A 23,663-nucleotide genomic window follows, 5' to 3' on the forward strand; every position below is an offset into this window, starting at 1 on the left:
GTTTTTTTTTGTGTGTGCATGTTACATGTTATATAAAATAAATGTCTAGTAGAGAATATTGTCCTGTGTGGAATGTGCTGTTCTAAATTAACAGTGGAAATGACCCTACATTCAATTTTTATCTCAAAAACATGAAAAGGGTTTTTTTGTACTCTTACAAATAAAATGTGTCCATGTCCATGGAGGATTGCCAATCTAGCCCCCAACCCACAACTCACACATACACACACACACACACACACACACACACACACAAATGCACATGAACACCTCTTCACACTTTTTATTTACTTACTTGTTTATTTATGTTTACTTGATGATGGAAAAAAAATCAAGCATGAATGTGGTGCTTGAAAAAATGGAAATATATCCTCTATTAGTAAATGATGGGATTTGAGATATGATATTGAAAGTGGCTTGAAATGAGTGAATCTTTATCTATAAATCCCTAAATCCTTTCTCAGTCTTGACAGGTGAGGACGTTTGGAGGTTATTTCTATGACATGGCCTGAGAGGTAAGGCCTGTCCCATTGATGAGTTAACCCTACTCTTCCTTTTGTGAGTAGGGCTAACTGGTCAGATAGCACACCCTATTACACAGTGTCATATAACAAAAGTGTAAGAAAGCAGAACAAGGTAATGACACGGGCATATATGTCATACATAGGATCTTCTTAACAAGTTTAGAAATATGCACTGATGAGTGCCTGCTTGAAACACTGAACTGTTGGGCAGCTATAACATGGCTGAGTCAGGGCCAAGGCATTCCAGCTCTGAGCAGGATTAGCCCCATAGCCATCTATAAGGCACTGCACTTCCCACACACACAGCACATCAGTCTCCCACAACAATGCACAGAAAAAGGGGCGGGAAGTGCCTCCAACAGCCTCTAATTATACACTTAAATCTCCTGAAAAGGGAGGAATGTGCTTGGCTAGGCTCATTTGATGGGATAGCCACAATTTAGAATGTTAAAAACATCTTAACCAGGTTCTGTACTGCTAAACATCACAACCCCACTCTAAGTGGCCACTTCATTTTCTTGAGAAAGAGAATGCTCTTATTTTGATGCACTTGGCTATATCTGAGGTGCCACTCTGTCTTGCTGGAGTGGTATACATGAAGATATGTCTCTAAAATGTGCTGTTTCGTGACGTTGGAGTTTGCATGAGGCTATGCTCAGCAGCTGCTGGAAGCAGGCACCTGACTTTCGGTCAAGTAGATCAGATGGCTGCTCTGAGGATATAATTTCATAGTTGTCAATGTTATATAGTGTATGTTCAGAATGGATTAACAAACAGAGGTCTTTAGAGAAACCTATGGCACAAGAACTTTTCATCAAAAACTAAAGGGTCTTCTTGACTAATATAGCCTAACAGAAAGGTAATTATTTTTAATAGATAGATATTTAATATTACCTATTAAAGACCAAAGTTACTGACATATCATTTACACATGGGAGAAACTCTGCTTTATGGGATTCGGAACTCTAGAGCAAAAAGAATAGCAAGTGAGCTTGTCTCCTTGAATAAAGTATGCAAGTTTATGTTATGTTGGATAGTGAACACCTAACACTGGGCATAAGAACAGTTGTAGGTGTAGAAATTATATTTTTAGATGCTAAGTCTATATTAAACTGAGTAGGATCAGTAAAGTGCTACTGATGAACGAGCACAGCTGTTTAAGGGGAACCCTGCCACTTGCTGCCACGGTGTGAGTTTAAGTAGAAATACAGTACAACGGTGTTTGGCGTTATCGCGAGACTGGACCATTAACAACCTGCTTGACACAGCGCAGTGCTGCTATGAATGCTGCTCGCTCAGCGGGGTCGAACTAGCTCAAGAAACCAAACGAGGCGTCAACATCTGGTCACACATCATGAATGAACGACACAATATCTAAGGAAACAACGAAAGTCACTATTTCTGTAAGTATGGCGTTCGAAAGACGAACACGTAAAGATTTAAAGTTGGGATAGACAGTCTCATCCGCCTCCGTGCAGTGCAGTTGCCTTAGTCAGCGGCAGTTGTCGAGTTCCTTTGGTGTTAAAGGCTCCCACTAAGCTGCTGTTCAGACAGAATGACTACAGACGCCTCTTTCTTTTCATTTTTCAGTCAATTTATGAAATAGAGACAATTTTACAGTTTTATTTTTTATTTTTCAGATTAGCCATACCTCAGTTGATAGATTACTGTCAAAATTCAAACATAAATTGGCTAATTACGACACGCTTTGGCTAATAAAACGTTTGAAGTGTAAAGTTCTATCTTTAAGTTCCCTCTAATTAATAAGACACTCATAATCATTACAAAGAGAGAGCAAAGTTTTGTCAAAGTTAGTGACTGTATGCTCGTTGTTGAATCGGACATTTCTCACAAAGTTTTGCATGAGAGAGATCAGAGGTTCGTTCTCGTCTGAGTAGATTACATCGTTACAGTTGTGATGTTGCACTGGAGAAAGTATGGTAAACCATGGATTTCTATAGTCACTAGATTTGGAGTAACATATGGCGTAAAGGCGAGCACAGCTGGAGGTAGCGCTTCTACCGCGCTGATGTCAGAGCAGCTGACTCCACAGCTTGCGGGATAATTAGCAAACAGGGCACCAGTTTACTCACTCTCTCGCTATGCTTTTTCCGCGGACCCGGCTGGATGGACGCAAGCTCAGAACAGCGTTTGAGCGTTTTGCCCGGTACCGTTACGTGCGTGCTTAGTTTATGAGCAATTTCTCCTGAGTGACCGTCAAACAAGGCTTGAAACTGAATGTGTTTTGTTCGTTTGGCTGCGTGCACATGACTGGTTGGTTGCACTTTCTTCGTTCTCTGCGGTTCCCTGAGAAGCACGCAAAGTAAGGATAAACTTTAAGCGTTGTTACCAAGGTATGGCTTTAATTATTCTTATTGCGACATCAATACACTTCGAATATAAATTTTTATTTTCAGTTCAAGTGTGTTTATACATAAAAAGTTAATACATTAGGTTTCAGTAGCATCACGGGCATGCTTTAAAAGGTGGAAGTTTTAGTTTAGATTGGCGGTGTTATCACAAAAATATAAGTACTTTTTATTGTTGCAGTATATTAGAGAACACTCACTATTCAAAAGAATCTGTGGCCTAGTATACAAGTGTGTGGTTTTTTTTTTTTGGTTTTTTTTTTTTAATCTGTTGTAGTTAATAGGGTTGGGTTTACTCTTGTTTGTCTCCAGTGGCCTCTAGCACCATATGCGTTGCTAAGCCTGTTTGTCGCGCTGTGAATGGCTGCCGTGCGTTTATTTAATATCCAGTTTTTCCTGTTTTCCGCCAGGTTATGAGAGAAGAATGGAGTTCCCAGACCATAGCCGCCAGTTGCTGCAGTGTCTGAGTCAGCAGCGTCACCAAGGTTTCCTCTGTGATTGCACTGTTCTTGTCGGCGAGGCGCGATTCAAAGCGCACAGAGCTGTGTTGGCCTCCTGCAGCATGTACTTCCACCTCTTCTACCGGGACCAGCTAGACAAAAGGGATGTTGTACATCTGAACAGTGACATTGTGACAGCACCGGCTTTCGGCCTACTCCTTGAATTTATGTATGAGGGGAAGCTGGAATTCAGCACCCTTCCCGTAGAGGACGTGCTGGCTGCTGCCAGCTACCTCCACATGTACGACATCGTTAAGGTGTGCAAAGGCCGTCTGAAAGACAAGGAGCTGTGCTCTTTGGATGAGAGGCTCGTTGACGGCATTGGCCTGAGCTGCCTGGACAGGGAGAACTCCTCTGATGGAGAGCTGCCGCAGCCCAGCCGGGCTCCCGCGTGCCGGCAGCCACAGCAGGTCCCCCAGGGGCCCCCCCCGGCAGATGACATGGACACCGGCGATGGCGGCCTGGCTGTCACAGATTGTGATAGGCTCGCGCCGGCAAGCCAGAAGGCGAACGGTCACCCCGGCGGGTCCCCGGACCTTGTAGGTGTCAATTATGTGTCAGCTGAGGCCGAGCCCCGCGTCCCAACAGCTGGAAAAACAAAGGGCGATGTCAGCGGTCTGGCCGGCGTGCCGTCCCAGAGGTCCCGGGCGGTGGATGACATGGACTGCGCCCTGGACTTGTCTTTCAAGCCGCCGTCGGGCCGGGACAGCGCGCGTGCCTTGGGCCAGCTGGCTGCCGACAGCCAGCAGCAGGGCGCGGACGCACTCGCTCGAGACGAACACGACGCGCTGTCAGAGCACGGGGACAGCGGGGGCGCCAGCCCTGAGAGCCAGTGCTTCGGGGGCAGAGCCAGGGGCCCGGTGCCACCAGGGCTCTCCACCCTCTTCCCCAGCAGCACCGCCCTGCTTGGGCCGGACGACCACCTGATGATGGAAGATGAGGAGGAGGAGGAAGCTGGGGACGAAGAGGTGTTGCCAAATGAGGGTATGGGAGGGAGGGCCCCAGGGCCAGGCGGGCACATCCGCGGCAGAGAGGTGGGTGAGGAAGGCCGGGCTGTAGCAGGAGGGGGAGGCCCGAGGCTGCTAGGTGATAGCGAAGAGGAAGAGGAGGAGGAGGATGACGAGCTGGTACCCCCGGATGTGGGTGTGGGTGGCGCTCTCCTGCCAGCGGGTGGCCCTCCTGTGTGCGTGTGCCCACTGTGCAGCAAGGCCTTCCCCAGCCCGCATGCCCTGCAGCTACACCTCAGCTCGCACTTCCGCGACCGAGACGGCAGCGGTGCTGGGGCACGCCCCAAGCTCTCGCCTGACGGCCAGGTGCCCACGTGTGCACAGTGCGGCAAGACATTCTCCTGCATGTACACACTGAAGCGGCACGAGCGCACGCACTCGGGTGAGAAGCCCTACACATGTGGCCAGTGTGGCAAGAGTTTCCAATACTCACACAACCTGAGCCGGCATGCCGTTGTGCACACACGCGAGAAACCGCATGCCTGCAAGTGGTGCGAGCGGCGCTTCACGCAGTCGGGTGACCTCTACCGCCACATCCGCAAGTTCCACTGTGCCCTCGTCAAGACCCTCGCCATCGGATAAGAGCTCCTGGTCTGATGCCAGCTGCCTCTCTGCTCTCAGCCGCCTCGACTGTTCCCAAGTAGAGCTGCATATGAAGTATTTGAATTTAGAAGGGCATTCTCTTCTAACACCCCAAGCCAGAGTGGCTTTTTATTATTACCTGTTATAATATCCAGTATTTGCTGTATTCTAATGTGGGGCTGAGGAGTGTGAGGAACCCCAAGGTCACAGAGGTGTACCTCCACCCAGTGGAGAGGTGGGGAGGGAAGAAATCTGATGCACTTGGTCAGTCACTGACAGCCATCTTCTGAAGTCAGTGATAAATATCTGCTGAGGCTTTGTGTTGTATGTTAAGTCTAGAACAATAGAACAGTTTTGGAGTAAATGTTTCTACTGAATGGTCGAAACTATTGAAAGGAGTAACTGAAACGCATTGAGAACACTTTTTTCCCCTCTTAATTAGATTCAGCTATATCCAGCATACTTCATGTATAAAAAGATGAACAACATATTAGTTTGAAAACTGGTAAGGAATTCTAAAGGACAAAGTTTGTTCTCTGCTCTGGTTTATGACCTACTTGTAGAATTTCAAATGGGAAAGAATTAGATAATTCTGTTGTTGCTTCTTTTATCACCTCTGGGGAGTCAGGGTCATAAACTCTGTTATTAAAGGGTATCAGTAATCGCAAAGACTTAAAAACAAGATCTGAAAAAACAAAAGCCATGGGCAATCTATATCATGGACACTCACTCAGATATCTACTACTTCTATTATGACTAATGCAGACTTTTTCTGCAGCATCTACTATGAAATGAGTTTGCTAGCTTGTTTTTTCCATGAAAATTTGAAAGGTAAATTGAAGAATTGTAGGTAGGAGTGAGAGGTGATTTGTATCGGTTTCTACACAAAGCTCATGTCTTTGTGTTTTGAGTGTTTGTTAACTGTTGATGAGACCCTGTTGTTGGGAAGACCCCTGTCACAAGCAGGGCAGAATCAGTCATGGCAGTGAATTTTATCATCAGTATATATTTCTTAGTCACCAAGTGAAATTGGGGAAACGAATACTTAAGCAGTTAGTTTGGAGAAACATCAGAATGCAGGAATATTTTGTCTCATTTCTTCATTTTCATTTGAAAAAAAAATGTGTTAATTGTTTTGGTTAAACTGTGTGTGTGTGCGTGCGTGCGTGCATGTGTGTGTGCGTGTGTGTGGTTGTTTAGTTATAATGGCAAGTAGCACTAAAAATCCATGTAATACATGTGGTTCATTTTTTCCTGAAAAAACTTGATTAGAATTATTTATTAGTTCTGTTGGTTCAGGGTTTACTGTAGGCTCGACATCTAAAGTAGAGACAATTGTACTGAGTCCTAATATCTTGTTGTACCGGTACTTTTTTCAGTTATACTGGGACAATAATTGATTGTAAAATCAGTTGCTGTATATGGGTTTATTGTTTCATTGTATCTTGTGTAGATAAGCCATCGTAATCACTATTTGTCAAGATTTGACTCCAGAAATGCTAAGAAGCACTTGCTTTATGCATACCTAGATTATAGATCCAACACTGATATTCTGTAGGCTGCTATTTCTAACTGTATATTTATTGTAAATATGTATTTTATTTATCTTTTTTTCCTCTTTATTTGATCTGGGGACATCTGAAGCTTGTCGTAAAAGCTGCAGTTTTTCACGTTGACTTTTGACACTGAAGTCTTCCCTGGTTGAGCTGGGACTGGTCCGTTTAAAAGCCAGCTAAGCCTTTTCACACTGCTGCCAAACAGAAAAGACTTCTGGAACTTCTCTCACATGAGAAATAGCAGATCATAAGCACAACCTTGTCAAGACTCACAGCTGCTGAGTACCTGCTGAAGCCCTATAACAAAAGCGATGCTTCCTCTGTGCTACATCATCTTTTAGGGAGCTAAGCATCATGAACTGCTAAGAGGAGTGTTGAGAGTTTGTGTTCAATGAACACACACTCATGGCTTATTGTTATGCTATCAATGACTGGACTACACCCACAAACCATTTCATTTTTGATGCACATTTGTTGAACAGCTGTTAAAATGTATATTTGAATTTATTTAATGTTTTTTTTCCCCTTTTTTTTTTTTATTCTATGTATGTTTTACAAGTTTTCTGTAAAATGCTCTGTGGAACACTGGATTATAGGCAGCACCAACAACAGACCCTCCAACAGAAACTGCTAATACAACAAAGGATATATGTGAAGAACCCTTATTTCTGAATTAATGATTTCAAAGAATGTTATAGTGTAATTACTCATAAAAGTAGGATTGGAATGTAGATATTTTCCCTTAAGTGAATGATCTTGTATTTAATGCAGCTGTTACTAAAAGACTGTAGGTGCTCTTTTTGAAACGTGCATTTAATGTGGAGAAAATTACTCCATTTATGTGTTGCTGAAGTAATACGTATGTACTTGATCACTCTACACAGAATGTGCCTTGTTGACACAAACATTAATCCAACAGCAAATTAGATATTGGGCATTATTATAGGCTTATAACAATATTAATTTTGCAAAGGTTTTGTGAAGTTGTGTCTTATGACACAAAGCTGACAATGCATTCACTGATCATCTGTCTCTGTTCAATCACTTAAAGTTACAATAAGCATGTTTTTATTTCTGAACAACACATTTTTAGGAGGGGAGTATATTATAATGGTGATAGGCATAAATTGTACATGGTGGAAAGTAATGAAGGCTTTTCGGGACAGTCAGTAAACTAGGAAAATCCCTTTTTTACATTCATCAGGACATCCGAAGCAGTCACATCCTGTTCTGTGGTCATAGTCATATGACCAGCAATGAGCCAATAATGTTTAACTATCACATGTTATTAGCAGTGAGCCAATCACATTTAAATATTACATGTGACGAGAAGAAAGTCAGCTAATGTTGAAATTGCAACAATGATAAATCTCTGTTGCATATTATATATCTTTCCATAACATGGTTGAAAACTCAAGCTATTGCTTAAAAGCATGAGTATGATTTTAATCAGTTTTCTGCAAAATATCAAAAAGAAAATGAAACCATTAATACTGGAATATTGTCTTCTAAGGTTCAGACTGTGAAATTGTATAATCATAAGGAATATTTATTGATTTCTTTCTTGTGCAAAGATTTTAATGTATCTCAGAATTGACTGGAGTAATAAAATATGTTACTAAATGGAGAACGTTTTTAAATAGACTTTGTAGAAGTGCCATTAGATTTAATATAATTTTTTGATAAGAAACTTATATTTTATAGGAAACAAAAGCTTCAATGTTAGTGCTTTAGTGAATGTAGATGACAATCTGTTTGATTTGAAACACTGGTTGGATTTTTCTGGACGAATTTTTTAATTATTGGGAGTTTGTGTTTTTTTTTCTTTGGCGCTTTTGACGTGTACCCCCTGTGTGTGCTGTGAAAAAGTGACAATCTTGAGCTAGTTCTTTATTTAGATTATGTATAGATTAAATAGATCATTTTATGTGAAAATTGTGTGTATTTCTTGAGCCATATAGGTGTTACCTTTTTCTTTTTTCTGTTGTTTAATTGTGTTTACTGTTAATTGACTTTGCAGAATATTAATCATTAATCTTTAAAGAGAGTAAATAGATTTTTTTTTTTACATCAATTTCTATTTTCACATCCACTTCAAGGTAGATTTCTCAGAGGTGCTCCAGATCCTTTGACCTTAACGTAGTTCTCAAGGAGGACTTCTGCTGTTGTCTGTTCATACATAAGGTCAGATGTTTGGAGAAGTGCTACTGTATACAGACAACAAAGTGATTATTGTGTAAGTCACTGAAGTTTCTTTCTCTATCAACAAATTCATTTTACATGGCTGTAGGCAAAAGAGAGAACTAACTTCAGCTGCTAATTGCATTATATTAGAGTAATGCTCTTGGTCAGAGTTTCATCAAATGTGTCTGCTTGTAATGTTCCTATAGTTAGGTAAGCTCTTGAGAGACGGACTACAGAGTTAAAGTATGTAGACAGAGCAAAATGATTTTAGCCTCTACACCTTAAAGATTCTGTTGGTATTAGCAATACTGGATGATGCCAGACATACAGTCTTTTGCATCATGTGCGACTCCCTTTGTCCTCATGTGAAGTTTTCCCTCAATGAAAATACCAGCTGCTAACCTCCTCACCACTCATTTGCATCCTCACAAACAAACAAACAGTTTTGGGGGCAGGAGTTGGAGGGGAATGTGGGGGTGTCAAAAATGCGTAGCTAATTTGGAATCTCGAATCCAATTCAGTGGTCATTTTTCCTGGGGAGTGGACTCCTCTTTATTCTCTGGCTGCACATCCAAAGAAATCCAGTTGCTGGGCTAGGCGATTCCCATAGCCCTACCCCCACTGGGACTGCATGTTCGGGGAGGGCCATGGATGAGGCAGCCCGTCCCCCAACCATACACATGCACACATCCCCCCAGCAGACCGAGCCTCATCCCGCCAGTGCCTTTGTCTGGGGATGGTAGTTCAGCCTCCCTATTGTCCTCTGTGGCTCCTGGGTTCTCCCTTGAAGCTGTGTAGTGGGAGTGACTGTGGTATGACTGGGCCTCAACCAGCTCATCAGGGAGATGAACCCACCAGTTTCAAACTCTCTGAGTAGTGTCTCGAGATGTTGGGCTTGTCACCCCACTGTAAGGGTGTGGGAGAGGTAGGGAGGTCTTGTTGAGAATTATAGTAATTAGAGAAACTTGTGAGAGGTGGGAGAAGTAGTCTAAATGGCTCTACTACATTTAAGCTCTTATAGACATCAATATTACTCTAGAGATCAATATTAGTTGATCTCTATAAGCACAACAAAAAATGCTTCTTTTATTTATGTATTCTGGCCTCATCTTACACCGTTTTGACTTAATTAGGTATGTTTTTGCCCTCACTGATCAAAAAAGTCTCATGTAATTTCCATTTAACTAGAGCTGGCCTATTTGCATGTATTCCCTGGGTGATATGAAGTCTTTGGAGGGGAAGTGAAGTTGAAACTTGGACGTCTTCACCTCGTGAGGCCAGCGGTGGGAGCCCTTGACCTCTGAACGGACAGCCAGGGACAGCTGGTGCCTGGCCACACTTATTTATTTATTTACCTCACAACAAAAGACAGGTGGTCACACTCAAAAAGAAGCGATGCTCCCCAGCACGCACACACACAGTGTGTCCAAGCTCCGATGCTGAAACAAGAACACATGCAAAGAAAGTGACCCATGTACTGTCAAACCCCAGGCATACTGTCAACCTTTTTTTTTAACCTCATGGAACATAATTAATTTCTATACATCATATCTGCCCATGGAAACATCAAGGTTATAAATAGCTGTGTGTACGCCAAAAAACAGAGTATTGTACCCGACCACAGCTTAACATTATACAAAGCATGTAACTGTGTATCTCATACTGGCAAAAACAAAAAAAATAACAGGCAGTTCTAATATTTTATGCCATTCATTTCAACACCCCCCCCCCCCAACACACACACACACACACACGTTTGCGAGCTGCATCATGCTGGATAATGGCTATGTGTCCAGAGTTGTGACCTGCAGTTAGTGGAGAAAGGAAGACATGGCTGAGGAGTGTCCTTGCGCTGGTGCACAGCTGTCGCTCCTTGGATGAAGCCTAACCCATATTTATAGCATCTACCTCACCAAGGCAGGCCCCCTGCCCCACCACCTCTCTCGCCTTGCGCTCTGTATCTTTGGGCACAGCTGGTCCCTCTGCAATTGGTGGTGTTGGTGGCTGGGGGGGAGGGGGGGGGTCGGAAGCAAAGCTGCACGCCTGGACTTAAATCTGTCCAGCGGCCAGCAGGCCTTAAGGTCTTAAGGGGTCCCTGGCATGTGGGCAGGGGGTTGAGGGGGGTGTGAGTACCCTCAGCTTGGAAGTTCCATGCGTGCCCTTTTCTGGGTAAAACTCTGCTGCAAGAGGGGTTGTGATGAAAGCCCTCCAGCAGCTGCACCCAAGCCTTCGCTAAACACCAACTGCAAATGAATTGGTGCATCACCATGTTCATGGAAAGTAGGGACAAGGTAACAGACAGTGTCAGCAGTGGGCTAATTGCTTCAAGCCCAATGCTACTTCACGGCACAAGCACAAGTTTTGGCCTGCTTTTCACTAAATTGGTGGCAGATGGCAGATGAGAAGTACAGGAATGTCATTCAACAGGCTATCAAGTGACATTTGAAGAAATCAAACACTATTCCTTTACATGGTCAAACTTTACCTTCATGTAAAGAGTTCTGTGATTTTCCTAGCTAGCTTTCATAAAGTGAAAAAGGAAACATCCTGTTACTAAAACAGAAACATCTTGATTTATTTGGGGAAAACAGCCAGCTGTCTGAACCACGACGTCCAAAAGGCTTGAGCGCTTATGACTTTATGGACAGGAATAACATGTGCCTTTGGTGTCTTGTTATCCGTAGGATTTTGGGGCTGAGCTGAGCTGAGACCAGGCCGACGCCTTGCTGCTCCCACCAGCTGCTCATTTTGCCTGAAAATCGGAGCGTGCCTGCAGACACCAACTGGTGCCAACCACAAGGAACCACGCAGACCAGGCAAGTGTGACTCATGTGCTCACAGAGCCACAGGCTCTAGTCCTGCGCAAGGTTCCTCATTTATGCTCATTCATATTTCCTTTTATGAAGCCAAACCTTTTACAGGGTTCTCGAACCACCAATAAGTCTATAAGATTTCTTTTTTACTTTTATATCTATTTTGTCACTGGGAGGATAACAAGTTCCCTCTCACCATCCAACACAGGGCAGCTGTGATGCCATAGTGGTGAAGACAGTTTGCATGATTGAACCATCCAGCAGTGGCTGGTTGCTCAGTGACAGCCTTCACATGCATCAGCAGCAGTGCGTGCTGGACTTCCTGCTTAATAATATTGTCATGACAGGGCGGAAAGACATACTCCACTCAGAATCAGATGCCAACCAAATTTGGACAGACAAATGTCTGTGTGGGAGTGAGGAATATCTATTACAAGCAAAACTCAAATATTCACACATGCATACAAAATGTTGACAGAACTGGAAAGGCCACGCAATGTATAACATAATAGGTAATCCGGTGTCTTTTGGCTGCTTTTGCAACAGGTGCATTTCTGATGATCCAGGTTTTAATGAGGAACTTGGTCTGGGAAAAAAAAAAATCCTGCTTTATGTTTAATTGTTGGAAAGGTCAGATTTACGCTACACTTCTATAATGAAAAAAACGGATCTACTAACTTAATAATACAATCCTTAAAACACCCTGACATTTACTTATGTCCCTCTTAATCATAATGTGTCTCATCCATGGTAGGCAAACGGATTTTTCAGAAATTACATATTTATTGTTTATATGTCTAACATCATAAAACAAGAAAGCAATTATTTTAAAATATGTAATAGTGAAATATGCACGTAGCATGCTGTTGGTTCTGGGGAAGTTCTTATTTGGCCAGTAGTGTGTTAGAGCTATAATTATTTCGAACCAAATAGGTAGTGTAGAGTAAACATTTATATGAACGTTAGAGGAGACTTTGGGGTTTTATGCATTCTGTGATATACAGGAGGCAGATGTGAAGATGCTAAGTAAATTCAACCATAAAATGGGGGCTATGAAGCGAAAAGAAAATCGCGATTAGTTGTCTGAAAGAAACAAGCTTCCTAAACTCCACACTTACTTCACAAGACAGCAGAGACCTACTGACTGACTGTTCTGACCACTGAAAATCACAAAGACAGGAACTTGAACTTGGAGTCAATCGTGGATTATTTTGTTGCGTGCAAGATATGTCACATGAACTTCACCTGGGTACCCCACCCTAACCCTTTAGCTGTATTCTGTAAACATACATGACGTGACCGGAGATGAAGATGCATGCATTGAGAACACTTGACTGAGTCTTAAATTAAGAAGTAAACAAGGCACAAGGAGTATTTTTATTTTATTATTTTTTTGCACCGGGACCCCATAACACCCTAGTTACGCCACTGTCCAGAAGTACAGAAAAAGACAAGACAAACACAGTGGGATGAATTGTTTTCTCTAACTATTCGCGCTCAGCTGGTACTTACTACAAACTATATATATATATTTTTTTTTTTAAGCTAACGACACGGTTTGGATTTTTTTTAAAGCCAATATCTTATTAGATGGCCATTCATGCCCATCAGTGGATTCTGCCTGGTGATCGTTATCGTACCTACTTGTCGCAGTTTTACCTGGTTAAGCATACGCTGCCAAGATTTTTAACACTATTCACCTTTAGCACGTTTCCCCTATTGACATTGGCAAAAAAGTCCAATGTTAACACCTACATTGTGTTTCAGAAACTCGGCCTATATTCATTTTTAAACAGGATTCTGGTAGGCCTAATTAATAAACTCACATGCAGTTTTGGTTTTTTAGATCGTCTCTCCTAACATCACTGCACTTTCTTTTGTGCTATTGTTACTTGATCCACTTGCATAAGTTGTAGATCAAAGGAAGTAACAAGGCTTTATTGTGGGACATCCAAACTTGGCTCACAACCCCCTGAACACAGCCGGCCCCCCAAGATGACATCACAAGGTGAAAGCGTTAGTACTGACGTATGGTACACCGCTGCTTCCCTCTAGTGGCTATTCTCGTCACTGCATGAATAACAATCTCGCGTTCGGCCTAAACATTGCTGGGTTGGTTGACATGCAGATTCAGACAAACTTGGAACCTCCAACTTTTCCCCCCCCTTTTCCAGCTGTCACAACTGGCGATCAGTAATCAAGGACAGAACAAAAATGGCAATTTACATATCTGACAACCATAAAACAGCATTATGAAGCACTGACACGCTGAAGTTAAACCCTTTATTATAAAAAAAATAAAATAAAATTCAACAATTGGCACAATTAGCTCACAGTACAACCCATGACTTTCACTAATCTTATGAACCTTTAACAACTGTGTGGGAATGGGTGTCAGACATCACAAGAAGAATCTTTTGATTCATATGAAATTACAGGACATGTCTTCAATGCCATACAAAACAGTGCATTTCTCCCTTATAACTTGTGAAAAACAAAAAACCCTGAATATTTACAACTCAGTTAAGTATACATTTCTTTAATTGACAAATTAAATATGTACACACTCTAATAGGGTAAAATGCATATAAAATTAATTTACATTGTGGAATGAATTAAGAGTTATTCCAAGTAGAACTCTTAACTGCATCTATCCAACCATCCATCCATCCATCCAACCATCTATCTGATCCTTCTTCCAACTCAATTCATGAGGAGCAGCTAAAACAGAGGACCCGGTCATAGCGGTCTGTGTAACTGAAGAGACAGGATGGGGACAAGCGTCACATATGGCAACAAATGACAGGGTTATACTCAATCACTGCTAGCAGGCTAATGCAATAGCCCTGGGATTAGGGCAATGAATTCCTAATGCAAGCCATAATACACAATCTAACAGTATTTCTTGTGAAAAGGTCTGGCTGAGTGCTTACTCTATTATGGTACACACGGAGCAGCAGTGGCTGCAGCAGCTGCTGCACTGCCGGGAGCAGGTGACACAGGCAGGTCGCTCGCACCGCTCACAGGGCCTCTTCACCCCCGATGCTCTCCGACATGACCCGCACACTGCTGAAGAGTTTGCAGTTTCTGTAGAGAAATTAGCGCAAACTTGGCCATTTGGAACTCTTGCTGGGCTTAGTCACCAATAGCGGAAAGTGCGCTCTCTCTACTGTGCCATGCTTTCCATTAAACCATTTTCCAAAGCCCCACCCTCCAAAGTTACACACTTTGCACAGCCTACCCTTCCATGGGCTGTGTGCACATACCAAATAACTGACAGGAAAGACCACCTGCCTGTTAAGAGAAGTGTCTGATTGGTTAGTAAAATTGGACATTCTAATACATAAGTGTTAGACAAAAACAAGCATACACCAGCTTCACATCCCATTAAAACAAGCCGCAAGTAATGACAGCATAACATTCACTGGAGGTAACACCTGTACTGAATGATTCAGATTTTCTTCAAAGAATGGTTCACCACTTCATTTTACTTCCCCTGGGAATACTCAGGTGACAGCCGTAAGGATATCAATCACACAGCTTTTAGATATTATTGAGCGATTAGAGAATATAAAATATGTAATATTAAATAAAACTATGGTTATAGATCAGGTTCATCCAGGATTCAAGTTACCAACAGCGCAGGGCAGCATGACTTTGTAAAGACCACCACTGAACACTGGAAAAGGGATAATATTTAAAGACACTAGGTCTACCTGGAACAGTCTCAGCTTTCTTCAGTTTGCCATCGAGGCTAATACGTGTTTGTCCTTTGAGAAGCATCTGACTGGTAGGCTGTAGCACCCCACTCTGATTACCCGGATCCATGTCAGAGCACTTTCCCTCAGCATCCAGCTTCCAGATCCGTCCCATTGCAGCTTTGGTCCCATTAAATAGTAGATTTTTGGTCTTTTCTGTGGGTGAGAACACGCAATTATTCATTAGCCATATGGCAAATGTTAGCAGACAGACTCAGTATTTGTACATCCAATCCATCTAGTTAGCCATCTATAGTTAGGTTAGCTGGCTAGCTACCGACCTGGTTCTCACGACCTATTCTGGGCAAAAAAAACCAAACAAAACTTCAGAATTCTGTAGAACAGAATCCGCAAAACAGACATTCACAAAACGCAGTACTAAAATAACACGTCAGTAAATTAACTTTATTAGTGAAAATAAGTGCGATATCATGATAGCCATACAAAACCTTGTCAACCACCTTCAACAAGATTACCATGGTTAATATTTTGATCTATACCTGGCCACTAAATTTCACGCACACAGATAAGTTAGCTGGCAGGCTATCCATCTGGTTCCGTGAAAAAAAACAACACCTTCAGAATATTTTTGTACAACAGAATTCGCAAAACCTCGCCAGTTTTATAGTGACGTTCTAGATGGAGGCGAAAGGCAGCCTCGGGCCTGCGCCAGTCTCCGTTTTATTGACTTTTAGTTAGCTGTAGCTGGGTCACATACATTATTCTAGCTAGTTAGCTGGGTAGCTTTCATCGGCGGTTGTAGTGAAACTAAAGAGCGACTACTACTAGTTCATAAATCACATTAGCCAGCCCACATACCGTTAGATATTCAACCGACTCGAAGGTGGCGGCATAGCTAGCCCCGCTAACTATGCTCGTTACCCTAGCTAATGGAGCTAGCTAGCCAAATTAAACGCACACATCGGATTTACAGTGACAGCTAGATAAGACATCGTAGCTCTTAAACTAGATCAGAACTGTTCAGGTTGGCTAGTGTGCTACATACAGAAGGTTAACTAATTATATATGGTAAGACAATTAGCCTATATTTCACTAAAAACAAACGCAAGCCGTAAAACTCACCATAGACTTCCTGCCTGTACTTGTTTCCGAATACTCCATGTAGGTTTAGCTCTTTTTGTCCGATATGAATTTTATACTGCGACGAGAATGATTCATTAAAAGGATACGACCTTTTAGGCATTTCGGAGCGTATGAAACAATAATCTAAACCGAAAGAAGAAATACAAACAATAAAGAAACTTGGACCGCAAATAACCTACTTACTCTTTCGCGCGAAATTAATCTGCGCTTTAATAGTCTTCGGGTAAATTGGTTGGAAAAACCCTTACCGCCATCTCGTGGTTTGAAGTTGCAAAAAGGCGAATGTCAATAACAAGCTTGGTCATTTACTCCAGTCCACACCATAATCTCTATTTAGAGTATATTTTTCTGCCTAGAGTTGGAAGTCAGCTGAGAAAATGCCACCATGAGAAATACAAGCGTCTTTTATTGAAATCCAAATGTTTCAAGCAACTTACATTCACAGTGTAAAGATTTGGTCTTGTTTTCCATTATCCTATACATTTGTTCATCACTGTAGTTAAAGCTGTAGTTTTGTAGTTAAAGCTGCTTTCAGGTCCATTCTGGCCAGTCTCATGTATCTATTGTCTAGATTTGTAAAAAAGCTACAAACACAACAGATAACTAATTTATACTAATTTTAGGGAAAATTGAAGAAAAGATCAGGAAGTGACTTTTCTGTCAATTATAAACAAATTCCTTGTTGGTGCAGATGTGAGACAGTTGCAGTTTTTGACAGTTCAAAACCTCAGAGCTCTACGAAAGCATACAGCAGCTAAACTCCTCCCTTACATATTCTACATTTTTTGCTATATATTCTAAGCTTTGGAAACTGCATTTATTATTACCATATGACATTTTATTTTGATAAGTATCAAATTAGACTATCCGATGAAAATAATTACAATGTTGGAAACCTTTGTAAACAATATATTTATTGTGGTTTGTTTCAAATACGTCTCCTTCGAAGTGGCACTAGTAGTCTTTTTTTTGAGCTTGCTCAGATGACAGTGACTTACTTTGCATCTGGGGTTTTACTGCCACACTTGGGTCCAGTGGCAGGCCAGCTTAGTCTTGGCATAAGACAGTGGAACAGAATGTTCTATGTCAGTATCTATTTATGAAACAGCTTGACTAATGCCCTATCTAACCTCATATATGACATAACACAAAACTGTAAAATGTTTATTTAAGAATAAACAATGACAAGAAAATGAATAAAGAAAAACTAAAACAGGCTGCATGTACAATCTTGTTCTCTACTCTTAAAAGAATCATCTCATGCAAATATCACTCAAAGTTAAAGAGATTATTCACAAAACTCAGTGTTAAAATAATAACAATATAGTAAATTAACTTTATATTAGTGAGAATAAGTGCAATGTCATATAATAACCATGCAAAACATTGTTACTATGATTACTATGGTTGTTAATATTTTGATCTTCTATACCTGACCACTAAGTTACATGTACACACACATACACAAACAAACAACCACACAATATTCTGTGTAAACAACCTTCATTCCATTTCTAGAACAAAAAATTGCACAATGAACTGAGTAAAATAATGCCTGGATATTTTGCCCTTTCAAGAGCTTAACCCTTATCCCATATCAAGAAAAAGACATTATCAAGTGAAAGCTTACCTTTTAAACACATTGATCAGTTATTTAAAATTAGCTACTTAGACAATATCCCACTGTTTTGGTGCATTTAACCATCTACAATGGCATTTTGAACACTTGTCCAGTTATTGTGACATTTAAGATTGTCAGGGAATTTACTGAGAATGACATGTTGTTGATGGACTGGGGAGTATTCCTGTTGGTTGAGGTGGACAATCTAGAACATCTGAATCATGCATTCCCTGGATTTGCCTACGCCTACCCACTTAACTGCAAAGAGATAAAAACATTAGTTACAGCATTACCAGGGATTTAGGACGCTTCAAAATAACATGAGATATGACAAATCATGTACATGATCAATTCCAGAAATCACTTACTAGGAACACCAATGTGATTCTCCACAAAGCGAATGTAGTTTTGCGCTTTGGGTGGAAGGTCATTCCACTTCCTAGCTGCTGAGGTGTCTGTCTTCCAGCCAGGGAAGACCTCATACTCAACGTCGACCTTCTGCAAGACTTCCATGTTAGCTAAATGTGCAGAAAACAGAAAGCATAGATTGAGAGCACTGGCTTTTTACACATAAACCGAGGAAAGCAGACATGCATTTTTTTCTGGTTGTAGATTAACCTAACATGATCCACCCTATCCTGCCACAAATGACACACAAACGTGTCAAGAATACAGTACAAACCATTGGAAGGTCAACAGTCCAATCAAGTCTCTCTAATCTTCAGGCCTCATTCTTTAGAGAAAGCCAGTTATTGTTAACATGGTTGAGTCAAAAAGTACAAAGAAAAAAGAAGACAAACCAGACAAAATTCAGGTTTGCAAATGTATGTCAAATCCTCTGAATGGGATCTTAGTTGCTTGAGATAATGTTAAAAGTAGTACATCCTCACACACATTTTAGTGAAAATCTGTTTCTTTAAGATTTTACCTGGAAAATGGGGAATTCTTTTGCCGTTCAGCTTGTAGGCAATGGCGACTTTGATTTCATCAAGAACATCAAGAATGTCCAGCTTAGTCAAAGCAATGCTGTAGAAAGTCACAAAGGCGCTCACTTACTGTATCACTTACCGAATTTCATGCCACCACTTACTTAAATTTGTCTTTTACTTAGTATTTGAACTCACGCAGTAAAACCATTGATCATATGTGCATATCTGAGGATGACCAAGTCCAGCCAACCACAGCGCCTCTTCCTGCCTGTAGTAACACCAACTTCATGACCACGTGTCTGCAACAGCTCCCCTATAGCCTGAGGACAGCAGTTACAGTAGTAAATATAGTGTATGTTTTTAAATGATTCCGCACCATATCACCACTTTAATTGTGAAACATTCAAACAAAGCATCCTTAGCCTGGATGTAAGGATGTTCAGACTAAGCTTGAAAGTCACACAATTGAAAATCTGTCAGTTCATAAATAAATGGGAACATTAGTCATTTTAATAGAGAATAAGACATTTACTTAAGTGACTGGGCAGGTATGCACTATAGCTCTTTATAAATGTGTGTTTTCTACTGAAAAAAAACCATTAACTAAAACCATCCTTGTACACAGTAACATGGCTGTAACTCGTAGGTTACAGTTACTAGTATGTGGTAGTATAGTTACTTTCAATTGTGATATCTAATTTATTTTGTATTATAGAAAATTAGTACTGAACTTAAACATGTATGTAAGACTAACCTTGACATAAGGACTGCCCTCACGTTCCCAAACCAAACTCCTGGCATAGTCTCAAAGTCTAAATTTATCTTCTGTTCATATGACAGCTATTAGACTGCTGAAAAGCACTCCAGTGCACTATAGGACAGCAAGACCTCGAGGGACATCATTTCTCTCAATGATATGTGAAAGTCACAAGGTCTACAGTGCACTGAGATCATACCTACACTATATCACTTTATATACATAGAAACGTATCCATAAATATCTATATTGAAAGGGACAGTTCCCTTAAAATTTTTTAATGTGCTTAATTAATGAGAGCAAGGTTCAAAATAGCAGCAATTTTCCCTTTGATGCCTCCATAGGTCCCATTCAAAGTTAGCTATAGTACCATTTCTGGCAGATATGTTCCTGGGTTGACTGCAATGCAGACATGGGCTCTTACATTAACTTGTTCTGTTGGGAAGGCCCCGATGCCTACTCTGGTTGTGTAGGCCTTGGACACTCCGTACACATCCCCGATGTATGCTGGGGGGATGCCAAGGCCAGTGCACACCCCACCCACGGTGCAGTTGGATGATGTCACAAATGGATAGGTTCCTGGAGGACACACCAAGGGTTTCTATGTAGTTGCAGTGACACAGCAATTTATGGTTGCAGTGAAGCAGACAAGCACTCTCAGTCTTTGGGGGGGATATACCAAAGTCAATGTCAAGGAGGGCAGCATTGGCACCCTCTACCAGGATCTTCTTCGGGGGTCCGTGAATTGCATCGTACATGAAATACACGCCATCCCTCACCATGGGTCTTATTCTCTCTGCATACTCCTATGAAAAGTCCATGAGAGAGTTCAGGTGACAGATCCAGATGGTATTAATATGCCATAAATGCAGAGTTTCCCCAACCAGACGGACCTTTAGTTTTTTCAGTTCACCCTCAACATCAACCTTAAGAAGTGGATACATGGACTGGTACTGCTGCGCAAGGCTTTTAAACCTAAAAGGGGAAGAAGCAGCCTGAGTTCAGACTAACAATCCTCACCCAAACATAGCCTGAGAAACAATGGCACAATCATGCAGCAACCTTACTTGGTAGAAAACTCTTTGAAATCCGCTAGCAGGTCACAGATGCGAAGCCCAGTGCGAGACGCCTTGCAGCAATAGGTTGGTCCAATGCCTTTCTTGGTTGTTCCTATACTATTGTGAAACAGCAGATCTCACAGGAATACCAGTAGGCAGCACACATTTCTGTGTATTGCTCATACTGTTCATGTAATCAACTGAATGAAATCAGCCGAATAAACTGTTGCTTACTTTTTGCCTTCCTGTGCTTGTCTCTGGAGTTCTTGCATTCCATCCAATGCCTGGTGGAAATCAAATACTAACAGAACAATAAACTCATTCTGTATTCTGTTTCATCACTATGATGCACAACACCATGATATCCAATATCATATAATATTCATACCTATGTGCGCTCTGTCTGAGATGACAAGTCGTTTCTCCCATCCTTTCAAGCCTAGTCAAGGAAGAAGATGATTATCTATACGATTGCAGCATAATAGCTCAAATTAAAAATCGAACTTCTGGCATACTACTGTAAATCCTTCAGAGAGTTAGCTTCTGAGGACCAATTGTAGTTCCTATATCATGGGACTCATAGGACATACTATATGAAGATGCACAAATGTACATAACTGGCTTTGCTTCCCTGCAGCACGTAGCCACAGACCAATTCAAACACACCTGTTCCACAGATGCCTCTCAGAACAGACAGATGTCACATATGTTTGTGCTGGGTGCAAGGACAGAGGAGGTATGAAGACAATTTACTAGAAAAAATAATCACAACATGCTTTACTTTACCTTTCTTCTCATTTTTGTCAATCTCTTCAAACAGGCCAGGAAGATGAATCACTACTCCGTTACCTGTGGGTAGATACAGGAATGAGTTTATAAAGTAGAAGTAATCAAGTAGAAGTAAGGTGATCCTAATCTTTCTAAGTGCAATATTTATTTGACCTTTTTTGATTAACATGCTCTCTGACCAACAACAAGGACCTTTCCAGATAACAGTGCCCCCAACTGAAACTAGAATATTACATTTTAAACTTGGTTATAAAATATGCCACTTTAAATAACGGTAATAAGAGTGGTAAGGATGAATGGGAATGTCAATGTTTGGCTTCACAATAATGCAATACAATATCAATACACAAAGTAAAATATTTTATCTTATATTTTCCATGACATAGTAACTTATAAATTGTATAAGAATGTGCTCAGACAAAAATTCTTCAATTTTTTCTCTATTTCGAAAAAAAGTATTAACACAGCTGGCCTGCTATACTCACCAATGAGTGATATGCATTTGGTGTTGATGATACCACTAGGAAGGAGATGGAAGTCATACTCTGTGCCTTCAACCACCACTGTGTGGCCAGCATTGTTACCTCCCTGCAAGGTGACATCCATGAGTAAGGATCTCATACTGAGGTGTTTCATTACTAGATGTTTCCAACCAAACCATATTTGGAACAATCAGATCATCTGTAAACATGGGGCCAGTCCACAGTTTTGCACATGTCAGTGAGAAATGGAGTACAGTGCATGACAGTCTGGATTTTCTTTCTTTCAGGGAATAAATCTGGAAATGTGATAGCCCCTGATTTTGCAGATCAACAGGTCTGCTTGCCCTTTTTCCAAACAGCAGGCATGCCCACTGGGAAAGGCTAAGTGCCACAACACTCTGCTTCACCCAACCAGTGGTCAGAGCCTTTGGACCTATTTTAAACAGCCTTTGCTAGGGAGCTCACTGGCTCTCCGAGCTAAGTCTGTGTCTTGGCCTTCTCACATATCAAGTGGCCCTGGAGGGGTGGGGCCAAATCCTGTGACTGACATTCAATGAGGTTATGGACAGCCCTACAGCACATGCAACTATCCAGGATGGATATTCTGCTGAACATAGTGAAAGTGTAGGTTAAAAGAGACAACACAAATCTCAAAGGCCTTATACTGATATTTCTATCATACCGGCTGTGGTGAAAGAATATGAAAACTCATTATGGCCAGTAGCTGATAAACACAGGGTTTACAGGTGGGTATGTTAAATACAAAACTAGGTATCCTTTTAAAAATATGATAAAATTACAAAATAATCTGAGCCACGCCAAACATGTTCACAAAAAATTGATTTTGATGATACCCAAGTAAAGTGTACCGCCAACCACCATTATTTTAGCATTCAGCATTGAAAATATTCATATCAAAAATGAAGTTAATAAGAGTCAAAGATTCAAATCCCATTAAGGTCCCAGTATATATATATATATATATATATATATATATATATATATATATATATATATATATATATATATATAAACCGCTAATTTAACGCTAACTTATACTTACAATATCACTTAATATATATATAAGGCTCACAGCCAGCTTAGCTGTATTACCTGACATCTGCAAACGATGTCAGATTCTGTTGCCAATAAGTCCACAACTTTTCCTTTGCCTTCGTCTCCCCATTGCGCACCAAGGACAACAGCAACTTTGTTCCCAGAGTCTAATCGCGAGCGCTTAACTCCTGTTGAGAGGGGGTTTGTATGACCCTTGTGGTCATTCGCTGACCAGCCCGAAGACATCGTTACTGGTCTGAAGTCCAAACTCTGAGTGAATCGGTGCTGTATCAGTGGTACCTCTAAGCGCGATAAGGTGCGCGCATGCTCAACCGCTGTCTGTCATCTTGCTATGACGCTGCTTCTTCACCCACCCGTTATTTTTAAAGTTAAAATCGTCGTCATAAACATACTTACCACTGAGAGCCAATTTCACATAGACGACGGGTTTATCAAGATGTTTAAACAATATCATAGACCCCGTCCCGAACAAATGATAGAACAGGATTCTTAAATGTATTCACTGTAGTTTTATGTCAGTGGAACTGAATTATGACACACCTATAAAATACAC

At 41.2% G+C, this 23,663-nt stretch overlaps 3 protein-coding genes across 4 annotated transcripts; 1 reads left to right on the forward strand and 2 right to left on the reverse strand.

The window, feature by feature from the left end:
• Positions 1 to 1,722: 1,722 nt before the first annotated feature.
• On the forward strand, positions 1,723 to 8,581 carry zbtb42 (zinc finger and BTB domain containing 42). Of its 2 annotated transcripts, none has more exons than XM_027000275.3 (2): positions 1,723 to 1,927; positions 3,304 to 8,581. In XM_027000275.3, the coding sequence occupies exon 2, from the start codon at positions 3,318 to 3,320 to the stop codon at positions 4,980 to 4,982; it is 1,665 nt and encodes a 554-aa protein (XP_026856076.2). In that variant the 5' UTR covers positions 1,723 to 1,927; positions 3,304 to 3,317; the 3' UTR covers positions 4,983 to 8,581. The 2 variants fall into 2 exon arrangements, with proteins under 2 accessions (XP_026856076.2, XP_081578301.1); XM_081722175.1 differs by lacking the exon at positions 1,723 to 1,927 and adding an exon at positions 1,960 to 2,878.
• Positions 8,582 to 13,804: 5,223 nt separating this feature from the next.
• On the reverse strand, positions 13,805 to 16,621 carry siva1 (SIVA1, apoptosis-inducing factor). The gene is made up of 4 exons (XM_027000241.3): positions 16,377 to 16,621; positions 15,252 to 15,449; positions 14,469 to 14,622; positions 13,805 to 14,292 (listed from the first exon to the last, which is right to left on the reverse strand). The coding sequence occupies exons 1-4, from the start codon at positions 16,495 to 16,497 to the stop codon at positions 14,244 to 14,246; spliced, it is 522 nt and encodes a 173-aa protein (XP_026856042.2). The 5' UTR covers positions 16,498 to 16,621; the 3' UTR covers positions 13,805 to 14,243.
• Positions 16,622 to 17,547: 926 nt separating this feature from the next.
• On the reverse strand, positions 17,548 to 23,425 carry adss1 (adenylosuccinate synthase 1). Its single transcript, XM_027000279.3, has 13 exons — positions 23,147 to 23,425; positions 22,037 to 22,139; positions 21,549 to 21,611; positions 21,151 to 21,201; positions 20,997 to 21,063; positions 20,772 to 20,879; positions 20,598 to 20,679; positions 20,384 to 20,510; positions 20,129 to 20,283; positions 19,143 to 19,267; positions 18,947 to 19,044; positions 18,387 to 18,536; positions 17,548 to 18,276 (listed from the first exon to the last, which is right to left on the reverse strand). Exons 1-13 carry the CDS (start codon positions 23,333 to 23,335, stop codon positions 18,224 to 18,226), a joined length of 1,371 nt encoding a protein of 456 aa, XP_026856080.1. The 5' UTR covers positions 23,336 to 23,425; the 3' UTR covers positions 17,548 to 18,223.
• Between the last annotated feature and the right edge of the window lie 238 nt (positions 23,426 to 23,663).

This window comes from Electrophorus electricus, chromosome 10, assembly GCF_041902795.1.
Source record: "Electrophorus electricus isolate QZ-2024a chromosome 10, ASM4190279v1, whole genome shotgun sequence".
Taxonomy (NCBI): domain Eukaryota; kingdom Metazoa; phylum Chordata; class Actinopteri; order Gymnotiformes; family Gymnotidae; genus Electrophorus; species Electrophorus electricus.